General features: G+C 30.8%; 3 protein-coding genes across 7 annotated transcripts; 1 reads left to right on the forward strand and 2 right to left on the reverse strand.

Moving 5' to 3' along the window:
- On the reverse strand, positions 1 to 23,453 carry LOC113519710 (DNA-directed RNA polymerases I and III subunit RPAC1). Of its 3 annotated transcripts, XM_026904886.3 has the most exons (8): positions 23,450 to 23,453; positions 4,086 to 4,106; positions 3,806 to 3,949; positions 2,549 to 2,849; positions 1,104 to 1,223; positions 839 to 1,021; positions 200 to 427; positions 1 to 115 (listed from the first exon to the last, which is right to left on the reverse strand). In XM_026904886.3, exons 3-8 carry the CDS (start codon positions 3,881 to 3,883, stop codon positions 6 to 8), a joined length of 1,020 nt encoding a protein of 339 aa, XP_026760687.2. In that variant the 5' UTR covers positions 3,884 to 3,949; positions 4,086 to 4,106; positions 23,450 to 23,453; the 3' UTR covers positions 1 to 5. The 3 variants fall into 3 exon arrangements, with proteins under 3 accessions (XP_026760687.2, XP_031770094.2, XP_031770093.2); XM_031914234.2 differs by lacking the exon at positions 23,450 to 23,453 and having other exon boundaries at positions 4,089 to 4,175; XM_031914233.2 differs by lacking the exon at positions 23,450 to 23,453 and having other exon boundaries at positions 4,039 to 4,093.
- Positions 10,994 to 16,266, reverse strand: LOC113519825 (TRAF3-interacting protein 1). 2 transcript variants are annotated; one of them, XM_026905039.3, is made up of 6 exons: positions 15,829 to 16,266; positions 15,106 to 15,223; positions 13,616 to 14,715; positions 13,142 to 13,309; positions 12,104 to 12,315; positions 10,994 to 11,202 (listed from the first exon to the last, which is right to left on the reverse strand). In XM_026905039.3, the coding sequence occupies exons 1-6, from the start codon at positions 15,961 to 15,963 to the stop codon at positions 11,046 to 11,048; spliced, it is 1,890 nt and encodes a 629-aa protein (XP_026760840.2). In that variant the 5' UTR covers positions 15,964 to 16,266; the 3' UTR covers positions 10,994 to 11,045. The 2 variants fall into 2 exon arrangements, with proteins under 2 accessions (XP_026760840.2, XP_052756702.1); XM_052900742.1 differs by lacking the exon at positions 15,829 to 16,266 and adding an exon at positions 15,590 to 15,735.
- LOC113519640 (zinc finger protein 436-like) lies at positions 17,697 to 27,843 on the forward strand. Of its 2 annotated transcripts, none has more exons than XM_026904783.3 (10): positions 17,697 to 18,102; positions 18,441 to 18,728; positions 19,281 to 19,431; positions 19,851 to 19,957; positions 20,817 to 21,004; positions 21,176 to 21,312; positions 21,791 to 21,999; positions 22,785 to 22,934; positions 23,433 to 23,555; positions 24,239 to 27,842. In XM_026904783.3, the coding sequence occupies exons 1-10, from the start codon at positions 17,914 to 17,916 to the stop codon at positions 24,434 to 24,436; spliced, it is 1,740 nt and encodes a 579-aa protein (XP_026760584.1). In that variant the 5' UTR covers positions 17,697 to 17,913; the 3' UTR covers positions 24,437 to 27,842. The 2 variants fall into 2 exon arrangements, with proteins under 2 accessions (XP_026760584.1, XP_052756703.1); XM_052900743.1 differs by lacking the exon at positions 17,697 to 18,102 and adding an exon at positions 18,161 to 18,279 and having other exon boundaries at positions 24,239 to 27,843.

Consider the following 27,843-nt stretch of genomic DNA (forward strand, 5'->3'; position numbering starts at 1 on the left):
TGATTTTATAATGTATTTAATTCTTCCAATAAACATTTACATTTGTCTCTCAATATTTTAACAGCTTCTGAAAATATCACATCGGGCGACATTGCTCCTACTGACTCCACGGTAACTGAAAATACAAAAAATTACTTAATATATTTCAATTGCATTCAGCATAAATTATTCTCGTAACAAACAATAATTTTATACTTACATATAAAATGATCTCTAATTCTACTTAAGACTACTGCATCCTTTATTTCATCATATTTGTAAACATTTCTACTACAAACATCATATCGAGCGTCTTTCACGAAAGCTCGGCCATTAGAATCAATGTCTATGACTCCTGGAGAGAAACAAGTTTGCAATAATTTTGCATCACTACCCGTTACTTCACGGGTTAGTATTATTTCTGGCAATAAGCGATAAGATGCAGTGGCTAGAAAAGAAAAATATTATTACAATTAGTAAAATGTTTTTGTAGAGGGTGGTTTTGTATAAAACTTAACTGTGTCATCTTTATCCTAATGTTTTTACTGTCAAGCATTTGTACTTGGCTTTTTCTATTTAAAGGGTGGGCGATAACAGTAACATTACAGAGTATGGAGTCAACACCTTTCCTCAGGAACACATGAGGAATACCATGTAATTACTATTCTGTAATGTCTATGATGCAGATCACTCTGTAGATGACAGTTACCATTTTCCATGGTAACTGGAATCCCATCAGCTTGTTTACCATTTCAAGTACAATAAAATAATTAGGTATATGTATTAATTTTCTACAGATATATTTTTTATTATTGAGAATTAAATGATAAAAAAAATACATAGAAATAGAAATACTCACCAACAGGTGAAAATTTCGCATGATCACTGCCAATACCCTTTACAGCAACTAAATGAAGATCTAACTCATGGCCTGGCCTCATTTTAGATATCAAAATGTCACCATGTACAGGCCCTACATCAATTTCCTTATGTACAGAGGCTTGATTGCCAATTGGGTGCCACTTTATTTGAGAGGAGTATACTGAAAATTAAATAAATTTATAAGGAAAATTCGACCATATGTGTGTATAATTCTATGAAAAATATAATAAAAAGAAAAATACCACAATGGTTTTCATACAAATCTTCTGGTCTGTAGGAATCCTTTATTTGTGTTTTGTTATTTGTGCACTTAACTTTTAGTGAAAATTCCAATGTATCAAATTCTGTGCCTTCTGTTGAATCTAGAAATAAAAAAAAATCCAGACATGTATTGAATTACTAACAGAGTGTTGATAATTTTGTGTATTTATTTAGAAGTATGGCAACATCACAATTATTTGTAAATTTTGACATTAAACAATTTTCAAAATTCAATTGATTATTTAAAAGCAAACTAAAATGGAAATCATAATCATATGGTGCATATATAAATCTATCACTAAATATTTAAACCACTAATTTTGGGTTATAATTTTCTAAATATTTTTTTGCCATCAATATCCATATTTTCAATAAATAATATTGCAAGATTAAAACTTCATTTTGCTAGTAGAGCACTTTTCAAACTTAATGAATGTGAATGAGTATACTTTATTTGCATTATACAATATAGGAAATAAGCAAGAAAAATTTACAATCACAAAGATACAATTGTATAAGTACAGTAAGGTGTCTTTTGCTGAGAGAAATCTTTTCAAGACAACCTTAAGGTTATGGACTAATTTTTATACAAGTAGGTATGATATAATATATATATATATATTATACTAATATATAATTACACATATATAATTAATTATAAGCACAAGGAAAACAAACTATCATAAAATAAATACATAAATAATGTAAATTTTTGAAATGAAGAAACAATCAGATAGAGAAAAGATAATCTTTCACTTGTCCTTTGAAAGCATTAATGGATTATGTACTTCTAATGACAGCAGATAATGAACTTAAATTTAATCAAATATATTGATTATTGTTTTTAAAAATAGCATAGGTATAATTGTGACATTGCCACACTTCAATAAGTTGTGTCTTAAAGATATATAAACTTATTATATTATTTATCAATGAGTAATACAAAATATTGATCCAACATATAATAAACTTTTTCACAGCAGCAATGTATATACAACAGCTAAATATAAAATTTCATGAGATAACCAGCCTTGGAAAATTTAAGATTATTTTCTCTGGGGGACCTTAAAAAAGACATGTATTTTTAAACATGTCTTTGTTCATAGCTGAAAGCTCTGCTTCTGGTCTTGGAATGGGTGCCAGACAATCCTGGGGTTGACATGGCCCATATTAAATATGTCTATATAACCAGTTAACATTATGCAGTAAACAAATTATAAATTTTAATCAATCACAATCAAATAAAGTTTAATATTTTAGCAAATTATAGTGCTAATTTAAAATTTCTTACAAATTAATCACATTATATTCTGTGACATCTATAGTACTATGCACATGTACAGGCAATAGTTACCACTTCTCATTAGCTAGGTCATCAATATGTTTACTAATTTAAATATCATAAAAATAAAATGTAAATACTAACCTTTTGCTCGATATTCAAATAGTCTAGGGTCTGCCTTTAGTGGAATTAATCCTAATCTATGGGCTAATACTTCATCTTGAATAATAGAAGTATTATTTCTAATGGCAACCTTTTCTATCGCCATACTTGGTACTTCACTAAGCATTAACCTTCGGAAAGCATTAGCAAATGCCGGTTGTATACCAATCAAGTCAAACTCCATTTCGAAGTCATTCATTCTAACAATTATTATACGAAATTTCTTTGTAAATTTTTTAAAACTCCATTTTTCATCAGCAAAACCGTAGTCATTTGGTGCATTCTAAAAAATTTTAATGACATTATGCAATATTGTATATAATTTTTGTTAGCCTAGTAATCACCTCAGATGTGCAAGGCCGAAAAAAGAATGGAAGCAGATATCAGAGAATACTTAGACTATCCTACTGCAAATAAATTAAGTGCTATCTGAAATAAAATCGAGAGAATCTGGGACTTATTTATGAGACAAAATTCTAAATTTTATTAAATAAGAGTGGATGTATATAGATAGAAACTTTTGGCATCTAATTCTCTCTTGCATAACCCACAAAAGAACTAGTGTGAAAATCAATTAATAGATAGAATATGATGTAGAATTACATTTCTCATTTATTTGATAGACCCAAAATGTGTTGCATGTGAATTATAAACACAAGATTTATGTTATTACTTTAGGAATATTATATATGTCTTTATCATTTATAGAAAAATTATGGTCAGTTCTATAGGAAGATGTTTGAAGTAAGCTGTATGTAGAGGCAAAGAAAAAGACTAAAATAAAAGTGTGTATGGAGAATAAGAGACATAGAACTTAAATTTATTTAATACTATTTCTCTATAGTATGCCACATTCAAGTTCAAATATAAGTGACATGTGGTCCCTGTATAGAATAGGCCTCCCCTTCCTTTCCTGTGAGTGTCGTAAGAGGCAACTAAGAGAGAGCGAGGGATGAATAGTCCCTTTCAAAACATTTCCAAAGCCTAACTGTGATTGCCAGGCCACCTGCCAAGCGTAGCAACTTCTGGCAAAACCCCTCTAAAGGGGAGGCTTATGTTCAGCAGTGGACAGTTAAAGGCTGATATGATGATGCCAAATTCAAAGTTGTAACTCTGTACCTTGCCTCTTTGTGTAAGAATGTAATAAAAAAAGCAAAATTATAAAAACTAAAAATAATAATAAACTATTAACAAACAGGAGTATGCGCGATATGACTAAAAAAAACTTAAGTAGCGTACCTTAACTCGGAATTCTTCTAAAAACACCCTAGGCTTTTCTTCTAATTTAGACATGGCTGAAATATTGTATTTAGACATCGATACTATGTGACATGTGACTTGGAATTGTAAATCAAATATATGGATGTTGTTGTTCTGGATACACTGAAAGAGTTTCTTTTTTAGTAGAATCACATAAAGGATAAGGTTATTTTATAGAAAGTAATTACAGTACAGTAAAAAGAAATAATAACATCACTTTCGATGAAGCGAATAGAAAGAGAGATATGGAAAAAAATACCACGTTTTGAAACCAGCACCCTACGTCAATGTCGGAATAGATGTTTACTCCTCCGCGCCAACAACAAATTTAACCACGTTTTGATCACGGCTAGTGTTGCTCATTATGCCTAGGGATGCAAACGATACATCGATTTTTCCAAACATCGATATATCGTTAATAAATATCATCTGTCATCACCTGTCACTCCAATAAAGGGAGACGCATTGGAGATGTGGGATGATATGAAGGGGTTATTTCCTGGGCTCCATAGTCTAGCTATGATTTATTTGCCTATCGTGACAGCTTCGGTAACCAGTGAGCGGTTATTCTCAGAAATTGGAACGATAATCACCCCGGAGAGAAACCGCTTACTGACCATCAGGTTGTTAAAATTATTATTTTTAAAAGCCATTTAAAAGAAAGAAACTTAAAAATGAAAAATGTTTAATTAATACTTGTTTTCTATTAAAAATTAATAAATATTCCATAAAAATGTTAAAATAAATAGTATAAAAGTAAAAAAATAATATAATTTTGTTTTTATTACTATAGTTATTTTTTCATTGCCGTAAAAGATGCATATTTATTCGACATATATAGATATATGTATATTTGAATGGTGGTAAAACATCGAAAACAAATCGATATATCATTAGTAAACTTCGATATTTTCAACATCAATATTTGACTTTTCAAAATATCGATATTCTATTATAATGTTTTTTTGAGCGATGTTGCATCCCTAACTATACCACTAAATATTACTTTTTGTACAGTGTTATAAATATTTTTAACATCGTGGATATTATTACTTGGTCAATGGTACTCAGTAGTGGCCATAAAGTATAAGGACACAGAAAATTTGGAAGCAGATCTTCTGACCAAAGCTTTACCACAACCAAGGCTATTTAAACTGCTCTACAAGATAGGAGTCATTCAAAGTTGTCCTTAGAGTTCATGTTTGTCGTGAGGGGAATGTAATAAATATTTCTGAGATCGTGGACACTATTACTGGGTCTATGGTACTGATATACTATCTTGGTAATTTTGTTCTAGTTTCCATGACCACTGTAATATTCATATTAGGTAGTCGATAAAAATGAAATTATGAAAGTATAATTCGCCAGAATTTAAGGCTTTAATAAACTGAAAATCTTACATAATTTTTTGACATATAAAATCTATGACAATTAATAACTAAAACATTCTTCTAATATTTAAGGGCATGACGACAATCACTATCTTTGTTAATTTGAGACATAGAATATAAAGTCGTTTTAATATTATCTCTGTTTAATTATTAAATTTAAACGCTGTAAACTACATACTAAGACACAGACTTACTAAGCAAAAGGGACTAAAAGGGTCACAATTTTAATTACTTATTCCGTGCTTACCACTAAAAACCTAGGCTAAGAACAAGAATTTCGAAAACTCTGATTCACTAAAACTTACATACTCACTCACACTGATACAAATGCAGAACCAAAGTTAGGAAAAGGATTTTTAAGAACGTTTATAACTTTTACTCTATTAAATTATCTAAAATTTCACATTTATAATATCAAGAGTATCCTTTTCAATTTAGTTTGTAATTCCTTTACAAAGCCTTGATTCTACTAGTCCATAGATTCAAGTTAAATTTAGAGTTCAAGTTAGATTCAAGTTCTACCTAGGCACCTAGTGTCCAAGAAATTAAAAATTTATGACTGACATATTGAACGCTGACTGACGTTTGACTTTGGGAAATAAAAAACAACTTTTTGTATTCATTTTCGTGAATTGTTAATTATTTTGTCTTAAAATTCTTGTTCCTGAAAATAATTTTAGTGTATTAATTATTTTCACAATATACAAAAATGGGTAGTTTGGATCGAGGAGTTCTTACAGGATTTATATGTAGATTATGTTCAGAAATGCATCGTGTAGTCCTTCACATTTATGGAGAAGAAGGCATACGTTTGTGTATATCCGAGAAAATCAATAGATATCTTTCAATAAATGTAAGCAAATATAGTTCATTACACTGTGAAATAATGCTTTCGAATTGTTTCTGCGTTCGAATTGATAAAATTTAAGAACCAGCAAATTTTTTACTCTTTTATTTCATCATTACAGGTGTCTCGTTCTGATCCTTTACCTAAAACTATATGCAAAAATTGTTTGGAGAGGTTGGAAAATCAGCATAGATTGGTAATGCGTATTGAACAAGCTGCTCACTTGCTCAAAGGCCAGCGACGAACAAGAGTAGGTCGTGAATGTTATGTCAGTCTATGTGATAATAATTCAAATAGTCCTCCTCATCCTCCTATATCAAAATAAGAGTTATAAGGTCAGCTCTATATGTATAAAAACAAACTTTGACTATTAAATACTAAGTATATAATCATCATTGATAGAGTTTGGCTTATTCAATTATGTTCAAGTGTAAATTTGAGAACATGTCACTCCACTGTTTATATAAACTCTAAAAAAATATCCTCACACTTTTATACATAGTTTAATATTACTATTTGTTTTAGTATGTAGTGTATATAATTTAGAATATAAATATGTAATGAAGAAGACAACTGCATCAAGTTCTTAGGTATATGTAAAAAATGATGATATTTATTATAGACATTTGATGCGGTTTCTAGAGCACACATAATACATTACACAATATGTAACTCATACTTGGAAAAAGAGGACTAGTATTTAATAATAATGATTCTTCATTTTTAAAGTGTTGTAAGGTAATTTTTTATTTCAATTTGTATCTATTAAGCACTGATAATTATTTCTTGATTATACAAAAACTGTATAAAAATCACCAACATTGAATATTAATTACTTAGAGGCATTTATTATAGAAGTAGAAAGTTCCATAATTTAATTCAATTATATTTGAAAATGAAATGTTGTATGTATTGTATTTGTTATAATAGACACTTATCTATTTTAGATTTCACTAGAAAAGTAACCTATGTAATAGATATAAGACTTATAATTCTGTTTTGTATGGAATAAATAATATTAAATTAAACAAGTAAGTATTATGATATTTCATATTGTTTCATAAATATTTTCCTTTTATTTTCACCCTTATTTAGATTAATGCAGTAAAACTATTCAATATTAATTAATAAGTTTAATAAAAGCTTGTGTAGTTTATGAGTAATGGAGCTAGAAAACTCTCCAAACTATGTATTTATAATTATCTGTAATCAAGACTTGGATAATTTGTATCAATATTTTCAAACTGATACCTTATAGTATCAGTATATAATAGCAGGGTAAATTTTATGTGCAGAGCAATAACATGGAGGGATTATTTTTGCTTAACAATATTTTTTTTATAAAATATTAATATAATTTGAAATTTCAATATACAACTTATCGAAATGGCATGAAGTATACAATTTTTTGTTGATAGTAATTCTTGCTTGTAGCTGGTGAATTTTCCCTTATAAATTCGGATAGAAAGCAGCATATGTTAATTGAAGATATGGTTCATCTGTATTCTAAATTTAATTCAAGTCCAATTGTAATTATTTAATACTATGAATGAACAACTGTGTGCAACATTTTAGCCTTAAGATTTCTACTTACTTTATTACATAGTAAATTAAATTCTTGTCAACCAGTAATACATAGTAAAACTGGCATGTGGATGTACTACTTATATACATATTTATAATGAATACCAGCCCTCACCAGTGATAGTTGTCTATATGACCAGTATATATTGATTAACCATATGGCCCAAATTTCGTGATAATTGGTTGAGCCATTAAAATGCCAAGAGGTAACAAATTTTCACATTTATAACACTAATATTAAGGATAGTAAGGGTTTCAGTAAAATACTACCCGTTTCCCGCGGCATTGCTCGCTTCTATGTAGTTGTCCCATTGGAACCCTTTATGAATCCGGTCTTGTACATATTATATACTTAAATGATAATTACATATCTAATACCTTCATAAAGTTTCAGCCTATTTAACTGATCGGTTATTTCATAGCATTTTACATGCGCGCGTGTGAATTTTGTTGCGGAGTTATTTTAAAATATCTTCTCTGATGTTAATTGAAATTATGTGATGTAAAGCAATGGCAATTTTGTTCACAATTAAATAGTCTTAATCAACAACACATTTATTTGGATAAGGATTAATATTATTATGTTGATAAAACTCTTTAGCAAATAATTGGTAATAATGATTTGTAATGAATAATGTTTGATAATGACCAAATTTGATTACCATAAAAAAGGTTAGTGAATCAATTTAAAAGATAGATATATACTGTCGCAGACATTTTTTTAGATCATTTGAAGAGGAATAATTTTTTCATACATATTTTTTGGATAACTTAAACCATTTACGCAGCGCACGCAACGGAAGTCCTTAAGTATGAATAATTTCCCCTATTTTTGCAACGTTTTTACTGATGCTTTGCTCCTATTGGTCGCAGTGTGATGTTATATAGCTTAAAGCCTTCCTCGATAAATGGACTATACAACACATATAGAATATTTCAATTCGAATCAGTAGTTTTTGAGATTAGTGCGTTTAAACAAACAAACTCTTCAGCTTTATAATATTAGTATAGATGTATGACTGTTACAATTTTATCAACCAATTTCATAAAAAGGAGAATAGTAACTAGTTTTGCCACAATTGAAGTCGGTTTTTTTGTTGAATTCAGTCTTAATATAATTTGTTTTAGATGTAGAATTAGGTATTTTTAATATCTCAACATTTATTAGCTAAAATTAAATTATAGTGCCCTATTCATAAAATAAAATGTAAAAATTGGTCTCTATAAAAAATACGGTAGCATTTTTGTACGGTACTCTAAAAATCTCGCAACTCCTATACAAAAACTTATATCATTTTCAATCAACTTCAAAAAGAAAGTTTTTTTGTTTGTTACCTTATAATTCTGTCAGTTGTTAACCGATTTGGAATCTTTTTTTTTTTATCTGAAAGGGTATATTTACAGATTAGTTCCATAGAAATTTTATCAAAACTGGATAGGTAGTTTAGTTTTTAAATTAAAATAATTGATTTTGTCACAACTGAAGTTTGTTTTTTTTTTTCGTGGGACAGTCTTTAATTATTATTATTTATTATTATAGCTTTTTTATCCACTTCCGTGGTCCCCAAGGGTAAAAGCCTCCTCCATCTTTTTCCACTTCTCCTTGTCTATAGCAATACCCGTCCAGTTCTTTCCTGCTATCTTTATTATGTCATCTTCCCATCTCTTTCTTTGTCTTCCAACATTTCTTTTTCCTGCTGGACCTCGCCATTTTGTTGTTTGGAGAGTCCACCTTTTATCTTTGTACCTCACTATATGACCTGCCCATCTCCACTTCTGTTTCATACTATGCTGAAGAGCATCTTTTATTTTGGTTTTCTTCCTAATATCAGTGTTTCTTATTTTCTGTATTTTTCTTAACTTTAAGATACTTCTTTCCATCGCATGCTGACATGATAGGATTTTGTTCTTTATTTTTTCTGTATAGGTCCATGTTTGGCATGCATATGTTAGGCTTGGAAGGATGCAGGAATCCATAATTATCTTTTTTAAGTTGAGACTGTAGTTCCCTTTAAGGATTTCTTTTTGAGCCCAATATTTCTTCCATGTTATGTTTATTCTTCTATCAACTTCATTTTCTCCACTGTTCGTTTCGAAAGAGACCATTTTACCTAGGTACACATAACTATCCACATAATCTATAGGGTTCTCTTCTATTGTGATAATTTTTTTGCTGTGGTTTGTCATGATCTTTGTTTTGGTTGCATTCATATTTAGGCCAATTTTCTTACTTTCCAAATCTAGTTCTTGTAGCATTTTTTCTAGGTTGCTAACCGATTCGCTAAAAAGTACTATATCATCTGCGAAACATAAGTGTGTTAGTCTTTTGTTCAGTATCCATATACCCTCATGGCTCCAATCGATACTTTTAAAGATGTTGTTAAGTACTGCTATGAAAAGTTTTGGAGAAAGTGGATCTCCCTGTCTTACGCCTCTTCCAATTGTGAACTTTTCACCCTGCCTCTCCAGTTTGACTCTGCTTATACTATTAGAGTAAATATTTTTTATAATATTTATGTAGGTGCTGTTTATGTTATTGTCAGCCAAAGCATGCCATATGGATGAATGTGTAATGCTATCGAAGGCCTTGGAGTAGTCCACAAATGCTATGTAAAGTGATTTTTTAAATTCTTTGTACTTTTCTATTATCTGTTCTATTGTGTGGATGTGATCGATTGTAGAGTAATGTGGTCTGAATCCAGCCTGCTCTATTGGTTGATATTTGTCAATTTCTGTTGCTATTCTGCTCAAAATAATGGATGAAAAGAGTTTGTAAACTGTGGATAGTAAGCTGATAGGTCTGTAGTTGCCAATATCAAGCGGGTTGCCTTTCTTGTACAGCAGTATAATGTCAGATTCACACCATTGCTTTGGTACCACTTGCTTTTCCAAAACTAGGTTAAAAATTTTCACTATATATGTGATTAAAATAGGCACTCCGATTTTTATGGCTTCATTCGTAATGTTGTCTGAACCTGGGATGAATTAGATACATTCCAAAATAAACATTTATTGTAGACTAGCTGCCCCGGTGAACTTTTTACCGCCTAACAGTCTGAAATTTTTTTTTTCTGTTTTTTATGTGAATCTTTTCGATATTTTCATAGTCATTCCGATATTCGGGGTGACGACGAATCCAACAAATCATTGATCATCAAAATTTGTCCAGCCGTTCTAGAATTATAAATGGTATAACTACCCGACTTTATTTATATGGATGTATCAAAGATTAGGGATGCACTGATCTACATTGACTAGATCTGTAAAATAGCCGATAGCTCAATCAACATAGGCCATGGATTTAAAATAGGAACCTAAAGTGTAAAGCTGAATATAATTAAATAAGATGTAAACAAATCATTTTTATTTATCTACTAAAAATTAATTGTTTATAAAATTATTGCACATTCCCACTTGCTAACAACTTCTCGATTCTAATTGAGTTTTTGTGTATTACGACTTTGAGATTGTTTATTTTGTCATGTTTTTCCTGTATGTCAAAATCCAACTGTTTAACTTTCGTATGCATTGGTAATAACGATTCCTCGTTCAATCTGTAAAATAAAATCAATATTATTTCCTACTACTTACTAGTATATAGTAAATTTAATATTGACAAAACAAAAACTACATAAGTATATCACCACTTTTTGACCCTCAATAAATAAAATAATAGGGCCATCCACAAATTACGTCATTTAAAAATACTGCGTTCTGTTCTACTGTAAGTATATAGGACGGTCATATAACATATCGGGTTGGGGAAAGGGATTGTTAATAATGGAGACTGAGATAATATGCTAGCAATATACCCAACCGGGTCGACCTCCTCGCGGTTCTCCCTGGAAATTATCGTGGTTAATTCCTGATGAATTCATCATGATGGGCTAACTGACCTGTTTTCATTCTCATCTATCACCCTTCACTGGTGCTCCGCCAGTGTATCCCGTTAGCGCAGGCGGGGTTACCATACCATTTTCACCCATAAAAAAAACATATCGGGTTGTGCAAAATTAATGTCATCTTCGTATTATCATCTCCTGTCCTTATCCCAATTATGGAATCAGCATAATATCATTTTATTCGTATTACATAAAGTTCTGCCTTTTGGTTTTATGATCGGGCATCTGCTTAAAATTAATCCTCCTTAAGAACCCAGGAGAAGTTCGTTTCAGAACCCATTCAGGGTTCCGGTAACGCACATTTGCAATTTATTACTTTTGTTGACCTGATAGGGTGTATTGCTAGGAATGGGTCATTTAGATCCCATTCATAACAATCTCTTTCCCCCCAGCGCCATTGAACTAATGTAAAAAAAAAAGAACTATGAAATAATAAAGTAAGATGCATGTAGATATTTCAGACCATAATAATTAACATTGATAGGTTGAAGAGCAAGGTTAAGGTACTTAGTAGTTATAATGAATTCATGCCAAATATATAAAATATGCTAACAGTTTTTGTTTTGATAATTGCTTAGATGTTTCTTCATAAATTTTGGTCCATTGTTGAAGTTCCTGACGCATGACTTCTACATCTTCCTGAACGTGATCCAGTATTTTACCCAATGGATTGGTCACACGTGAAAGAGCTTGAACATTATATCTGAGTTGTTCTATTTCTTTATTTACTGCTTCTCTTGCTTTTTGGGCACCAAATTGCCATTCCTGCCAATGGAAATCTTGTTTTGGAAAATTGGGACAGAGTTGCTATTAATATTTCAATTAACCTAATTATTATGTGCTTACATAAACTTAACTCATTAAAACTAACGGGGACACGAGGCAGAAATAGAAAAAATTACTGCAAGCCTGAAATTTGTCATAGTTTTTTGTTTGTTAAACTGACGTGAAAAAAGTCTGCAACTGAACGAGCTACATTTAAAACCGTGAATATGGCCGCATTCAGGGTTTTAAAAATAAAAGTTTTTGTCAAATAATTTTATGTAACGATCAAATTAAAAACATTGAAAGGGAAAGTTCTAGCTGAAGTAATTCTGCATATTTTGGTATTCTTTTATTTACATTATTTTTAAATACTTTTAAATTTATACTAGTAAGGGTATATATATATTAAAGTTAATAAAAGGTCGGCAATGCGCACGTGCCACCCGTAGTATTGCAGGCGTCCATAGGCTACAGTGACCATTTATCATCAGACGGGCTGTATACTTGTTTTTCTATTTATATGGCACGGGTATGTTTGTTTGCTACCTTTGTGGTATAAAAAATAGAAGTTTTTAAATAATTTGTAAAAAAACTGATATTCTTTTACTTTTAAACCCTTAAAGGTACTCCATAGACATCACTTTCAGAGGTGGATTTTTTACAAAGTCATTTTACATAGCATTTTTTTCTACTTTCATTTTATTTTTCTTGTGCTAACTAAAAACTTTGATTTTATGTATATAATTTATTATGCTTATTAATGTAGTTATTAGATTAAAATTAGTATTTATTAAATTCAACATTTAATTATTGATATAGAACTTACGATTTCAGTTTTGCCACTAATTTGTGAAAATTCCTTTTGAGATTCTAAAATTTGTTGCACTAAATGACCGTGTTGATCTGGTGATACATGAAGCGGATCTTGATCATCTTGCGTGGTTGACGAAGACATTGTTTCTTGTTCAAGAATAACTACGTTTGTATCTTCTTCCTTAAATTATTAGTTATTAAAATTAATAAAAAAAAAAAAAAAAACACATAAACACTACAATTTTTAAAATAGTGTATGTGTTTAACTGTTTAGATAAATAAATATATCGAAATTTTCATCTTTTCGATCGAGTACAAATCTCTTCCGTTATCAGGAGGATATAGCCAACTATTTCTACATAGTTATGTTAATAACTAAACTACTTTTCATTAGGTTTTCAACAAGATGAACAGACTGCCCATTCAAACCCCTGACCACTTCAAATTGTATGAAAAGAAACATATGTACATGTTAGAAAGTAGTTACCTCTTCTATGGGTGCATTTTCAGCTATGATATTTACTTTACCAACTATCAAATTTTCGGGTTCAGTTGTTATGTTTTCATGTTTATCTCTTAATCGTGGTGCTCCAGGACGTGATGAAGATGGACGCATACTTAATGGCCTAGCAGCATTATCGTTTTTAACAGGAGATTGTTTAACAGGATCTTGGACATTATTTTTGTTTTCTATTGATGTAGTTTCATCACCGTTCTTTTCGCTGCTATTATTCCTAGATAATTGTTTATTTATGTCATTCTTATTTGTTTTATGTTCTAATTCATTATCACTGTTAATTTTATTTACATCTATCGTCATCAATTTCTGGTCTTCAATACCTTTATATTCCACCTCCTCCTCATTTTTGAATGTTTTACTTTCGTCGATCTTATTCTTTTCAATTTCCATCAAATCTTGAGAAGACAAAGATGAATTTAGTTGATTGTCAATTGCATGTAGGTCATCAAGTTTTTGTTGATATTCATTAATTGACAGATTTACGACAGAATTTTGTTGATCTTCTTCTGTAACATTAATATCTGTTTCCAAATTATCAGTACTTATTTTTTCTAAATTTTCGTTATTAATTTGTATATCATTTGTGGTTGGTTTATCCTTTTGCTCATCAAGTAGTTTTTTATCCGCTCCATAATTGATGTTTTTTTCTTGTGATGGTTTCTTTGTTACGACTTTAGATTGTGTATTTCTTTTAGACTGTGATTCATTTTTAATTATTGTATTTTCTTTCTGTTTTGTTTTACTAGAATTACTTTTATCGTTTTCATTTTTATTTGTTGTTCGTATGCTTGTGTCTCTTTTATTGGATGTTAATTTTTCTGTGCTTTTTGACGTAATTTTTTTTGTATCATTATTTTTTTTATTTGATTTTACAATTTCTTTAGATTTTTTCTCGTTCGCATGAACAGGTTTTTTCTCATCTTTATATTTTTTTACAGCTTCATCAGATGTAAGTTTTTTATCTAAAGCCAATGCAAGGCATTGAAGTAGATCATTTGTTTTCTCTGCTTCCTGACCGGCAACAATTTTAGACGGCTTTACTGATAACGTCTTTCCTGTTGTTGCACCTGTAACATACGCAAATTTAAGTATGGTAATATACTTATTTATAAGCGATTTCCAAAAGAAGAAGGTTCTTATTTTGTCTGTAGTTTTTGTAACTATGTTACGTGATTAAGTTGCAAATTCTACAGTTTGTTGCATTTTACAATACTTTTGCTAATGGATAGGGTTTATTCTTGTATTAGTCTCATATTACCTTTGTGGCGACTAAAATTACTGTCTTTCTTTGTGGAGTGCAAACATGTCGTTACCATGCAGTTTTCTTATACTAATTTCCACGTTCTAATGTAACAATCGGTGTATATGGGTTTACGATTTAAGCTTTTTTATACGAAGCAAAATGTACTTGTTTACATTTATAATTTAGTTAATATGATTTAAAAATTGGTACTTACCAACGACATAAATTACTTTATTAAGAAATTGTATTTTATTTTCCCTCTCTTTAACATTGTCAGATATCAATTCTTCCTCCTCGAATAATCCTTCAAAAAATCCTGTAGTTTTCAGTACCTAAAATGCATTGGCGTATTTAATTATTTTCCAGAAGTAGCCTAGCAAGGGGTATATAGACCAAAAAAGGCAAGACTCTCAGATACGTTTCGCATAGTTGACAATCCCGTTCACATTATGGGATGGGCATGAGGTATATATAATAATGAATAAAAATGCAAATGGGTGCCACATCGTAATCATTAAAAAATACAACCGTATTGCAAACGTACTCCTTTTTTGAAGTCGGTTGAAAAGTAACGGCAGTGATAGCGTATAACGGCACTTAAAAAAAAATCATGTCTTTTTGTTTATTTTTACAGCAAAGTATTAGGATAATTCTTAGTAAAGAAATTATATAGTAGGTATCTATTGCATAATACACACCAAGATAAATAATATTTTAGGACAAAGTTCTAATCGTTCAGTTTTAAAATCTCCATAGAAAAATAAAAGAATGCACCAGATACAATCAAAAAAATCTGTAATCATAGCATAGATATGGGAGATATTTACTTGCGGTTTTTTACGGTATCAAAATTCGATTTCTTTATTATTATTTATGGATTACAGAATTTAAAATACGAGTTAGGTAGTATTTTAAAGACATAAAAATCAATACTAACAGTTGTCACAATGTCGTGCAAGAATCTGAATGGTGGTTTTTTCAATAGTTTCTCACTTAGAGGCGGCCGTTTCACATATTTGCCCAGTGCTGTTTGTGTAGCTTTTATAACATCTGGTGCCAACTCTTTTTCCATGGTACATACTTTTAAATTCTATAGAAAATGTTAGGTGTTATTTAATAACTGCAATCGATGTGACAAGTCGTCATTGTTTAGATGTAAATGTTACTATGACAACGACGACAAATGATTTATTTGTCCCCCCTGCCCCTTACAGGCTAGTTCAAATTAATTAGTATAAAATAATACTAAGTGAAGGCAAAATTGTTAGTGGTACGTATAACACTTTACTCTGGTTGAACACTTTAGGACAGAAATTACATGAATTCAAAAATTCAAAAACGACTTAGTATTTTTTCACCCATAATAAATTAACAGCTGATCGCGCTGTTTTTTTTTTTTGATGGGTGAAAATGGTATGGTAACCCCGCCTGCGCTAACGGGATACGCTGGCGGAGCGCCAGTGAAGGGTGATAGATGAGAATGAAAACAGGCCAGTTAGCCCATCATGATAAATTCATCAGGAATTAACCATGATAGTTTCCAGGGGGAACCGCGAGGAGGTCGAGCTGGTTGGGTATATTGCTAGCAATGGGATACTCAGTCTCCATTACTAACAATCCCTTTCCCCCGATCGCGCTGTATTAGCACAGTTTGAATTTTTATTGTTTTGAACCTATGTTTCTTTAACGAAATTGGTTTGAGTAAAAACCATTGGCGTATTTAAAATTATTTTCTGGGAAGGCTTTGCTTCACAAAAAGGTGAACTTTTACTTATCTTTATATCTATAGCTGAAGTGTTTGGTACTGATTTTGAGGTGGGCACAGATAATTTTTGGACGCGCACGAAAAATGTTAAACCAAAAAACCCGTTATTAACAATTCCTTCTCATTGGGCATTATTATACTTTTCCGTTTCCGATATCATACGTTTTACATATACAAGATAAAATAGAACAGCAAAATGTATGCATTTGTATATAGACTCTTTTAAGCATTCCGTACGATAACAACTTGGTCATGCACGATCACAGCACTGCCGTAACCTTTCCGTGGCATACCTATATATAGATCGTCGCGGCAATTTTGTGTGTGTATTATGTGTTTGTATATACTATGTGTGCCTATCTGCGGTGCTCTGTAGATTATAATTTTGGACTTCCTCTTAAAGTTATTGGAATCCCCTAAGACTGAGTAGGAAGCAGCATGGACAGGTACCCGGGAACATCGGCTGTCTCACACATGTTTAATATTCTTGTACGTATACACTACAGTCGCACAGTTGCCGCCACCACCTTATGAGCCTAGGTATTCTACGATATTGTAAAACGTGCAAGTTCAAAATTATAATCTGAAAAGCAGGGTAGATAGGCACACGCATACATACATATTATATACATACATACACATATATACGCGCAAAACTGCCTCGACGATCTTACAGGAGGGCCTAGGTCTGCCACGGAAAAGTTATGGCAGTGCCGTGATCGTGCACGATCACGTTGTTATTGTACGGGACGCTTAAAAGCGTCTCCGTATAAATGCATACATTTTGCTCTCTCATCGTATCATAACGTTCCACGGAAAAGTATAAAAACGCCCAATATATTCTGAATCGGGACTTATGCCTACAGGCAGATGCCTTCTATAGGTTTTAAGGTTTCGTTGTCTAAAGTATATTCTTGTCAATGATTCTAGATAGGTAGCTACTATTCACTATCTCTGGATAGGTAGTATCATAGAAAAAGGAACGCAATTACTATACTTAATCTAAGGTTACCTAGATGTCAAGTAGTGTCAACGTGGCGGTTTTCGTGTTTATAGAACCAGATAGAACCTACTTACTTATAGAATCGAATTAAATGTCATGGTACCTACCTAGCTATCCATATTATTCTGTGTTCTAAACAAGCCCACAGCGCCTGAGTGAAAGCAATATCAAAATTTATATTTGTTAACTTGTTCTGATCATGTAACCCAGGAGAAACTTTTTATTATTAAGGTTTTTAGTTTGATTATATATATATGACAATGGCTCCAAAACGATCAAAAAGAGGACGCCCACCGAGTAAAAAGCTCAAAAAGTCTAATTCTAACGCCTACAAATTTCGTTGTGTAAACTGTAATCGAAATTTCACAAAACCTGGATTAACTAGACACCTGTGTAAAAGCAACTCTCAAAGTAACATGTCAGATGAACTTTACATTCCAAAGGTAAATAATAACTTTCTGTTTTGCAGTATTAATTGTTAAAGAACCGTTAACATTTACTGAATTTATTTCAACATCATTCGTAACATGTGTGTGAAATTTAAGTTTTAAGGCAACTAACTATTTAAACCTGTTACAAGAATATTCGTTTTGTTAATAAGATAATTTTTTCCATAAAAAGTTAGTCAATGTCCAAATTGAATAAGGACACTTCAATTAATAGTTTAAGCTCAAGAATATGTACTTCAATGCATACATCTTTTAGTTGTGATTTTTCATTATTTTTATCTTAGTTATAATTATAAAAACAATGGTCTAACCAATTTTTTTTTACATTTTAGGCTACATATAATTGTAAAGAATGCAATAAGAAATTTAAATTTAAAAATAACTTCAAACTACACTGTCTCAATGAGCATTCAAAGTTACCAAATGCTGTTTCCTGTGACCAGTGCCATGTCCGCTGTCCAAATACAGATGTACTGGCAAAACATATACAAAATATTCATGAGAGACAAGAATTTGAATGTGAATACTGTATGAAAAAGTTTGTAAGACATTCACATGTTTTAAGACACATGATGCAGTCTGGTTGTAATGGCAAGAACATTTCACTATTTTGTTGTGAGGTATGAATACATTTTCTTTGTGCTATTAAATATACTGAAAGAAAGTAAAATTTATGATATTTGTAAAATATTAAAATATCTATCTAATGTTTTGTTTGTACATAATCATTCAATAATTTATTTTTTATTATATATGTACATTATAATGCTATATCATAATAATACATACATAATCATTTAAAAAAATTAAGCAATTTGTAGTAAGAAAATTATGAGTATTTGAAATGTACTGTAAAAAAATCTGATTACAATTAAATTCTACATATCTCTCATTATGTCCATATCTTGCAGGGTAGACATAATTGAGTACCAATGGGCTCTACCCTTAATTTTTTTTACCCTACCATTGGATAATATATCATCTTTTTAAGTTTATTTTACAAACCAAAAGTTGTTTTTATATTTTAATAAAATAATATTTAATTACATAAAATACACTTTTATTTAACAGTTGAATTAATTGAGAAAATGCCTTTTTTTGAAGATTTGAAATTGGAAAGATATCTAAAAATATATGCATAATTAATAAAAACACATTTATATTTATTTCAGATATGTGATGCAAAATTTACAAGGAAAGATAATTTACAAGTTCATCTCCGACTTCAACATATCATAAAAAATGGTTACTTTTGTAAATTTTGTCCTCATCACACTAAAAATTTTTCCAAATTAGTCAGGCATTGGCAAGAAACACATTTAGGTATATTTTTACACTTTATTATAATTCTATAAAAAGACTTTATTTTGGTGATGGAAGGCTAACTGGTGAGGTAATGATGGATAACAAATTTAATCCCCTTTGTCCCTGTCATATTCAATACTTTTCTATTATTCTCTATTCATCTAAGTAAGGGTGTGATTGATATCATACTTATTTTATGACAGTAAGTCCCTCTATTATGATAATTAAAATGACAAACAAGCTGATGACTCATCTGATGAAAAGTGTTAACTGTCTTCTATTGACATGAACACTACTTGAGAAATTGCAGAATACTCTGTGATGGCCATAGTTCCCCTCATGACATTGTCATTCCTGAGGATTATGATTGTATGTCTGCATACCCATTCTTTCCCATGCCTTTTTGCTAAAATAAAGAAATGATAAATTATTTTCAGAATCCTTAAAGTTTGAATGTGACCACTGTGGGAAAACAACAAGTTCCCGGGCTGCAATGGTTAAACACTTGGAGATCCATGGTGAAAAGTCACACCATTGTGATGTGGTAATTATTAATATTTAAGTACCTAATTCTTTATAGAAGTTACTCCATACCTTGTATAATCCTGTAAATAAAGTTCTTACAAAATTCCTGTTTGTGTCCTCATGCTCGTAAAAACATAAACTCACACTGGGACCCCAGCTTAATATTACAACGAAAACATTAATCCAAGAAATAATATGAAGGAAATGGATTAAATCAAACTGAACAATTTTTTTAGAAACAAAATAAAATTTTCATAATATCAATTTTAAAATTTAATTTTGAGATAAATTTAGGATAGGTACTTATTCAGAATTAATGCAATCTAATAATAGAGTTAGAATATGTAATAATGTTTTATTTTTTGTGTTTTTTTATGCTCACTTGTATGTTTTATGGGTAAGTAAAATTTTGGTATAATTTTCCTTTTAGTTGTGTTTATCTAATCCCAGTAAATATTGACCTGCCCGTTTGTGTATAATGTCAGTATAGAACACTCAAATTTTTGTAATTTCAATTTGTTTATCTTCATTAAATATATTTTACATAAATATATAAGTACTCTACAACTGTATAGTTACTGAGTTTTAATTTGAATGTGTACAAAAAGATTAACATTATTTGTCTATGCAAAGCCGGAGCGAGTTAGATACCGAAATAAATTACTAGCTATTAGCTAGTATTACTAGCTATTACAAAATATTAGCTAGTAACATATGTATTATTAATAGATTTAATTTTGATTCAGATCGATGTATAACAAAAAGTATATAACAACTTGTACATATTTTGACATTTTTATTAAAGAATATTGTTCTAAATACATAAGTGTACAAGTATATATTCTATAAAATTATAGTTTTTCCTTTATGTGTTCTAGTGTGGCTATAGTACGTTCACGGCAGAGGTGCTTAGGCGACATGTACTAACGCATGCCGTTGAAAAACCATACAAGTGTACACTGTGTGGCAACTCCTTCATACAGCGATCGCAACTACAACGCCATCTGGAGAAACACAACGGCCACACATGTCTTGAGTGTGACCGCAGTTTTACCACTAAAGCTGGGTATGTATTTTTTATTATACTTTTGTTTATATTTTATACAATTACAATTTTTATTAAATTCATATTTTATTAAGATTTTATACAATTGCACCTATGGGTACACCCTGTAATTGGAGTGCAGTATCCATTCCCCCTAAATAATTGTGTGTTACTATCATTTATTTTTTACAGGTTGCTCGCCCACGTAAGGGAACATAAAGGGCTCCAGAAACTATTATGTCCATTTAATGATTGCATCTATTCTAAAAAAATATTTAGTAATGAACAAAGTTTAGATGCCCATATAAAAACCCACTTGGACGCTAAACGTACGTATTTCTAATTTAATTTAAAGTAAAAGTAAAGTAAAATATATATTTATTTCTCTCACAAAAATGACAACATAATAAAATTTACAGCTATATCATATTCTTTAAATTTAGTACCATGGTCATAACAGAGTATACTGTTTCGCCTATGATACCCCCCATGCATTGCCATTCCCGAGGACTAAGGTGTTATTCCTCTGTACCCTGTAAATTCACGCCATATCCCACCTTTCAAACCGAAACACAGCCATGCAAACACAACTGCTTCACAGTAGAAATACAAATGGGATAGAGGTGTCCAAGCAATCGACTTTTGTACAGTCTCCCTCTGGTATTTCTCTTTATTATTATTTTTGGCGAGTGTGATGCGAGTAAAAGTTATTCCTATCATTTGTTTTAAGTGATATCACTGTGACAAATGAAATAATTTCACCAAACTAAATTAGCAATTGTTTTCATGCCTAATGTTATATTGCAGCGTATGCGTGTGAGGTGTGCGGCAAGCAATTCCATGCGGAGGTGAATATGCGGCGGCACGTGAGCACGCACCGGCTGGATCGGCCGCGCCGCTGCATGTACTGCGTGACGGCGCGCGCCTACATCCGCGGCGAGCAGCTGCTGCGCCACGTGCGCAAACTGCACCCGGACATCTTCCGCCAGCACCTCGTGCATGTGCGGCAAGTGCTGGTACGTATTTATTTGGCCTTAAATATATTACATAAAAAATTTCATAGTGAATATAACTAAATATAAAAAAAGTCCATAATAAAGTTTTATGGGTCCCTGATTTAGCATAGACTGGTATCCTGGTAGTCTTAATATTTATGGTCACATGTCTGATTTGAAGAGTGAAGTAACAAAACGATATAAACACAGTCATATTCAGGATCAGCGACCTCAAAAACCTTTTAATAATAAGATCTATTGTATATTTTATAATGTTGAAACTCACGAATGTAACCTTCGTTCCAATAATACTCTCCAATTATCTTTCCCCTCTCATTGTACTGGTTACGCTTCAAACTCTTTTCTCCTACATTCTTCACGACTCTGGAACGCGCTTCCTGATGCCATTAAGAGACTACCGACTAAACCGTCTTTCAAAAAAAAGCGTTCACGCTCACTTTTTATCTTTATATTATTCTCAAATTCGTGTATAATATAGTATATATCATATATGTGTAAGTATATTTGTTATTCATATATATTTATTCGTTTATATATATAATTTTAGTATGTATGTATATCAATAATTAGTAGTACCGCATTCGAGTATTCTGACACTTCCCTATGGTTGACTGGGAGAGAATGCTTTTAGCATTAAGTCTGCCATGTACACATATTTGTACTAATGAATAAATAAATAAATCTATCTAGCATCGCAGTCATTACTTTTTTTGTATTTACCTGTGCAAAATTGCTATATTATTATTTAGCGATTTATGTATTAATATTTACTTATCTCATAACAGGGAATGAATGTTGGTGTAGAACGAGTGAAAAAATCGGAATTGGAATCAATTCTGAACGTGCTTGATGCCGAATCTGACCGCATCATTGAAGGGTGCAGTGGTGAAGATGTGCTTTATGGAGGCATGCAAGTACAAGATGATAAAATGAAGGTAAGGGATGTAATCCTTGTAACTTTTCTGGTTAATTTTATTGACAATGTCGATTTAGATTTTTTTTTATTTATTATAGAATGTCAATAATAATACAGACAAATATATATATATAAAGTTGCGTAGTTGCGAATATTTGACTGTTAACTGTATAAGTTATTAGTTGAAATCACTCGTGATCATGACGTTAATTTTAGTTGTTCAGTTGAATAGCGTAGAATACTATTCATATATTAGTTAACTATTTAATATAAAAACAAATATGATTTTAAAAATTTCCGAATATTTTTTGGATACAAATTATAATTACACTACATTTTATTTACGATTTAATTTATATATAATTACTACTTTAATATTACTTAAAAACAGAAAGATGCAAATTAAATTTCATCAAAAACTGTTCAGCTGTTATATTTGAAAATAATATGCAAGTACTGTTGATGGGTGTGTTAATTGTACATTTAATTTACATTCATATTCAATTGTTTATTTCAGACTGAAAATAGTCCAATAATGTCGGAAGATGAATTGGTGGAGAATCTTAAAACTTTATTGTCTCGATTAATTGATAAAGACACACTGGAGTGTTTTGGGTGGCCCAACGAGACTGTTGATGTGGTAAGTGATAATTATTGTAAACTTGTTGAATGTTTTGAATTCATTCACGTACTTGTACTTTATTATTTTAATTTCATCCAACATACAAGTACTAAATACTAAATAGGCGTAAAGTAATATAATATGAATCAGGTTTGCAAACAGATACGATAAACAGACTATATTACACTATCTATATATATTATTTATATTGACTGACTTCATGGAGAAGAAGGGGCTCTCTGTTTTCCTTACGTAAATCAGTATATAAAGTATCCTATGTGCTTAGTTGGGATATAATTTACCCGTGTATCAAATTTCATTCATATGCGTTCAGTAATTTTTGCATGAATGAGTAACAAGCATCCACCCATTCATCTTTACATACTTTCGTATTTATAATTTTATAGTAGAAAAAACGATATAAGTATATGAATATGAGCTTTATGAAATAAAATTAATACTCATGCGAACTTAAAAACGTCAAAGGCCAACATCACATTAGTAGTGGTACCATGGGGACTTGAAAGTTTGCTTCAAATATTTTCATACCGGCAAGTTCGTGTAACATAATTTATATGGATCACAATTAATTAAATTTAATGTGCGAAATCATTTCGCATCCTCTAATTTAATAATAATAATATAACACTTTTATACAAGATTATTTATTCGATTTAAATTTGAAAAACGAACGTTAACAGGTGTTAGAGAAAGTAATTGAACACTGTGGTGCGAAGGCAGCAGACCGAGACAGGTGGACACGCGTGCAATGTCTACGCGAGAACACGAAACACTTGTTCCTTTACGCCGTCGAAGACAAGAACATAGCTCGTATGCTCGACACACACACCATTGACCAGATTGTCAAACATATTATCATGCAAGTCAGTGAAGACTAACTAATAATAATAGAAATAATGATACATCCCAATTCTTAAGATTTATTTTAATTATAGATGTTGATAGACAACGCAAGTACTTTAATATTTTACTAATGAAAAGTGAGCGTGCCTTTACTGTGAACAAATTCACGCCTCTTATTGTTTCGAAAATATCACTTGTTATAATGTTGTTTTTGTCAATCCTCAAAATTTGACTCCATATTCCATATGCTGTATGTATATACCTAGCAAATCTGAAATTTAGCCGAAAGCCAAGTAGACTCTTTCAGTTTACTATGGCAAAAAATAATATGCATAGTACATTACGGTTACAATATCTATTTAAATCTACATATATCCTAATTTAAACCGCGGAAGAGCAGTTTGTAAATACCACATAACAGCAAATGCGCAAAATTGAAATAATACGCGAATGGCATCATATATGGATATCTGAATTTAAGTTAACCAAAAATGAACTTAATTTTTAGCATTGTAATATTATTGCGGTTCAACAATCTTCTTGAAATTAGCAGCAAGCCCGTATTTATCAAATAGATGAATAAGTCCTTATCTGTTATTTTTTCCCGGGTACTTACGCGTCTTCTTCGACTCTTTACTTATTATTATTATTACAGAAGTAGTTTAATTACTTTTGTCTACACAGTTGGTTCCACGTTCACCGCTAAATAAGCTCATTTGCTGTAGCTCCACAATTCCAAGGCATGTCTCTTAACATCTCTAAAAGCGTTGTGATCCTTGGTGTCGACATCTCTAATGACGTACAGTTCCGTGGCCACCTCGAAGACAAGGTGAAGTTGGCATTAAAAAAAACTCGGTGTCCTTATGCCTTCACGCCGGATCCACGATTGATGCTCTATAAATCGAAAATCCGGCCCCACTTGGACTATTACTGTTACTTATGGGCGGGAGCACCTAGATACCAGCTTTACCCTTTGACTCAAAGCAATGTCGAGCTATGAGAATTGTTCCCACACTTACAAGCGGAATCGAACCCTTAAGTTTTAGGAGAGATTTTGCCTCACTCTGCGTGTTTTACTGCTTGTACAAGGGATTGTGCTCAGAGAAATTGTTCAAAATGATGCCCACGGCCACTTTCTACCATCGTACGTCTCGCCATCGATAGGGAGTTCACTTTCATACCATACAGCCTAGATGGTCGCGTACAACACAGTTTCAGAAATGTATTCTCATACGAACATTCTAGTTATGAAATAAGCTCTCTGCCGAGGTTTTCCCCAGAAACTGCAGCATGGGGTTCTTCAAAAGGGGGTAAAGAGGTTTCTTCAGGGTCGGCAAATGATATTAAGTCGGGTCTGGGAATACTTGGCATTGATATAACCAGCGACATCTAGACGTCGCACACTGGCCAAATGACCACAACACTAGTGTTGTGGTCATTTGGCATGCTCGCTTGCCGCTGTGACACTTTTTTTCTAAAAAGGTGTTTATATTTTAGAAGTTTAGTTTGTATTATTTTGTTATAATAATAATTCGTAATAACTAATATTAAATTTATTCTTTGATAAAATGTTTCGTTTCAAACTTACATAATTGCTAATAGTTGATTACTTTTTTAGTAATTTGTTACTACAAAATCGTGTGTGATTTTTTCGGAATCTAAGGTAACTAATGTAAGATTACGTTATTTTCCTATAAATTAGTTCGTCAAGGAGTAACGTAAAATTCTGTCGATAAACTATAGATGAATGATTAAGATATTAAGTTTTTTATTCTTCTTGTAAATGTAAAAACGCAGATACGCGGTATTTACAAACTGCTCTTACGCTATTTTGAACGTTCAGAAACGATATGAGATATTTTTAGAGCTCGTTTTTTATATATTTGTAAAGTTTAAAACGTTGAAACATCACTTATATTTTTATATAGGTTTTTAGGTGATATAATATAGTTATTATTAGGAAATAAGTGGGTATTTATTTAAAAAAAAAAAATACTTATTATTCTTCGAATTAAAATTATATATGTAATTGTTGAAAAATATAGAAAAAAAAATTAAGTAGCTACAGGTTGTGAAAATATTATATCCAATTATGTGCAAGCAACAATAATTTATTAGAGGCACTACAATATTTAAGATAAGTAATTCGTCTCTATTTCAGGAACATTTTTATTTAGATTTTGTGTTTATTTATGTATATGTTATACAAACATTATTACTACATTAATTTAAACTATATAGATAGAACAGAGTGTAAAAAACGTTTCAACTTTTAGTCAACCAAACATCATATTGGATGAAATTTTTTTTTAATTAAAACGAACACAATGTTATTTTTTATCTATTTAGTGCAGCAACTAATTAGATTAAAAAATTCCTAGATCAGGTTGATTTTTTTAAATAAAATTGGAAATTATATTGGAAACTATTTTTTTTTTTTCTGATACATATATACACACAAATACATGTATTGTTTACAAATTCATTTACATATATTAATTAAAGTTTTCAATTATTTAAAAAGTAAAACATATTTTATGACCATACTCAAATATAAATCAAAGAATTCACTAAAGATAAGCACCATCACAAATCATTATGGTCTGATTATCTGGTTCTTTTAAATATATTATAAGAATTTTGTTTAGTTACTATTTTTCAATTTAACTTACAATATACTTCCTCCCATATATTTAATGATGTATATTATGGTAACTCTATTCACACAACATGGATAAAAAAGTTGATTTGTTTTTAACTAAGCATTTGTATGGAGAGTCTTATCTATATATAATCTAAGGAAAATACACTAAAACGACTGCTTCAAATTACAGTCTTCACGTTTGTTATACTAAAAATGTTTGAATTCAGGTTCATATTGAATGCTTTTGGAGTATAAGTATTGTAGATTCGATATAACATGAGAAATAAATTACAGTGAAGAAGTGAAATTATGCAGGTCAGTTATTAGCTTAAGGTGGACAGGGGTGCTGCTATACAAAATTGTGCAATCATGTGCCTCATATTTTAAGTTATCATTAGTTATTATATACTAAGGTCATGACTGCTACCCCGGGTGGGGTAGTCAGAGGCTTATTGTAAGTTATCAAAACTTTTGTTTTGACAATCATAGAAATTAAATAATTTTTTACCTTTACTGGAGTTTATTGTTATGTGTATATACTTTTATTAAAAAAAAATTTACATTTTAAATTTATATAAATATACTCCTTTCTATAAGCGTTTTAGGATAAATTAATAAATTATTTGTTAAGTATCACTTATTTCCTGTTAATACATATGTAATTAATGATATTTTCAATGTTAACAAGAATAAGTAAGTATTTTTAATTTAGTATCTGATAACTTTTAATTATAATATCTAAATATTTTATATTGTTTTACAAGATTTAAAGAATTAAACAGGTATATAATTAAGATA

Source organism: Galleria mellonella, unplaced genomic scaffold, assembly GCF_026898425.1.
Source record: "Galleria mellonella isolate WM207_F2 unplaced genomic scaffold, CSIRO_AGI_GalMel_v1 utg65, whole genome shotgun sequence".
In the NCBI taxonomy this organism is placed as follows: domain Eukaryota; kingdom Metazoa; phylum Arthropoda; class Insecta; order Lepidoptera; family Pyralidae; genus Galleria; species Galleria mellonella.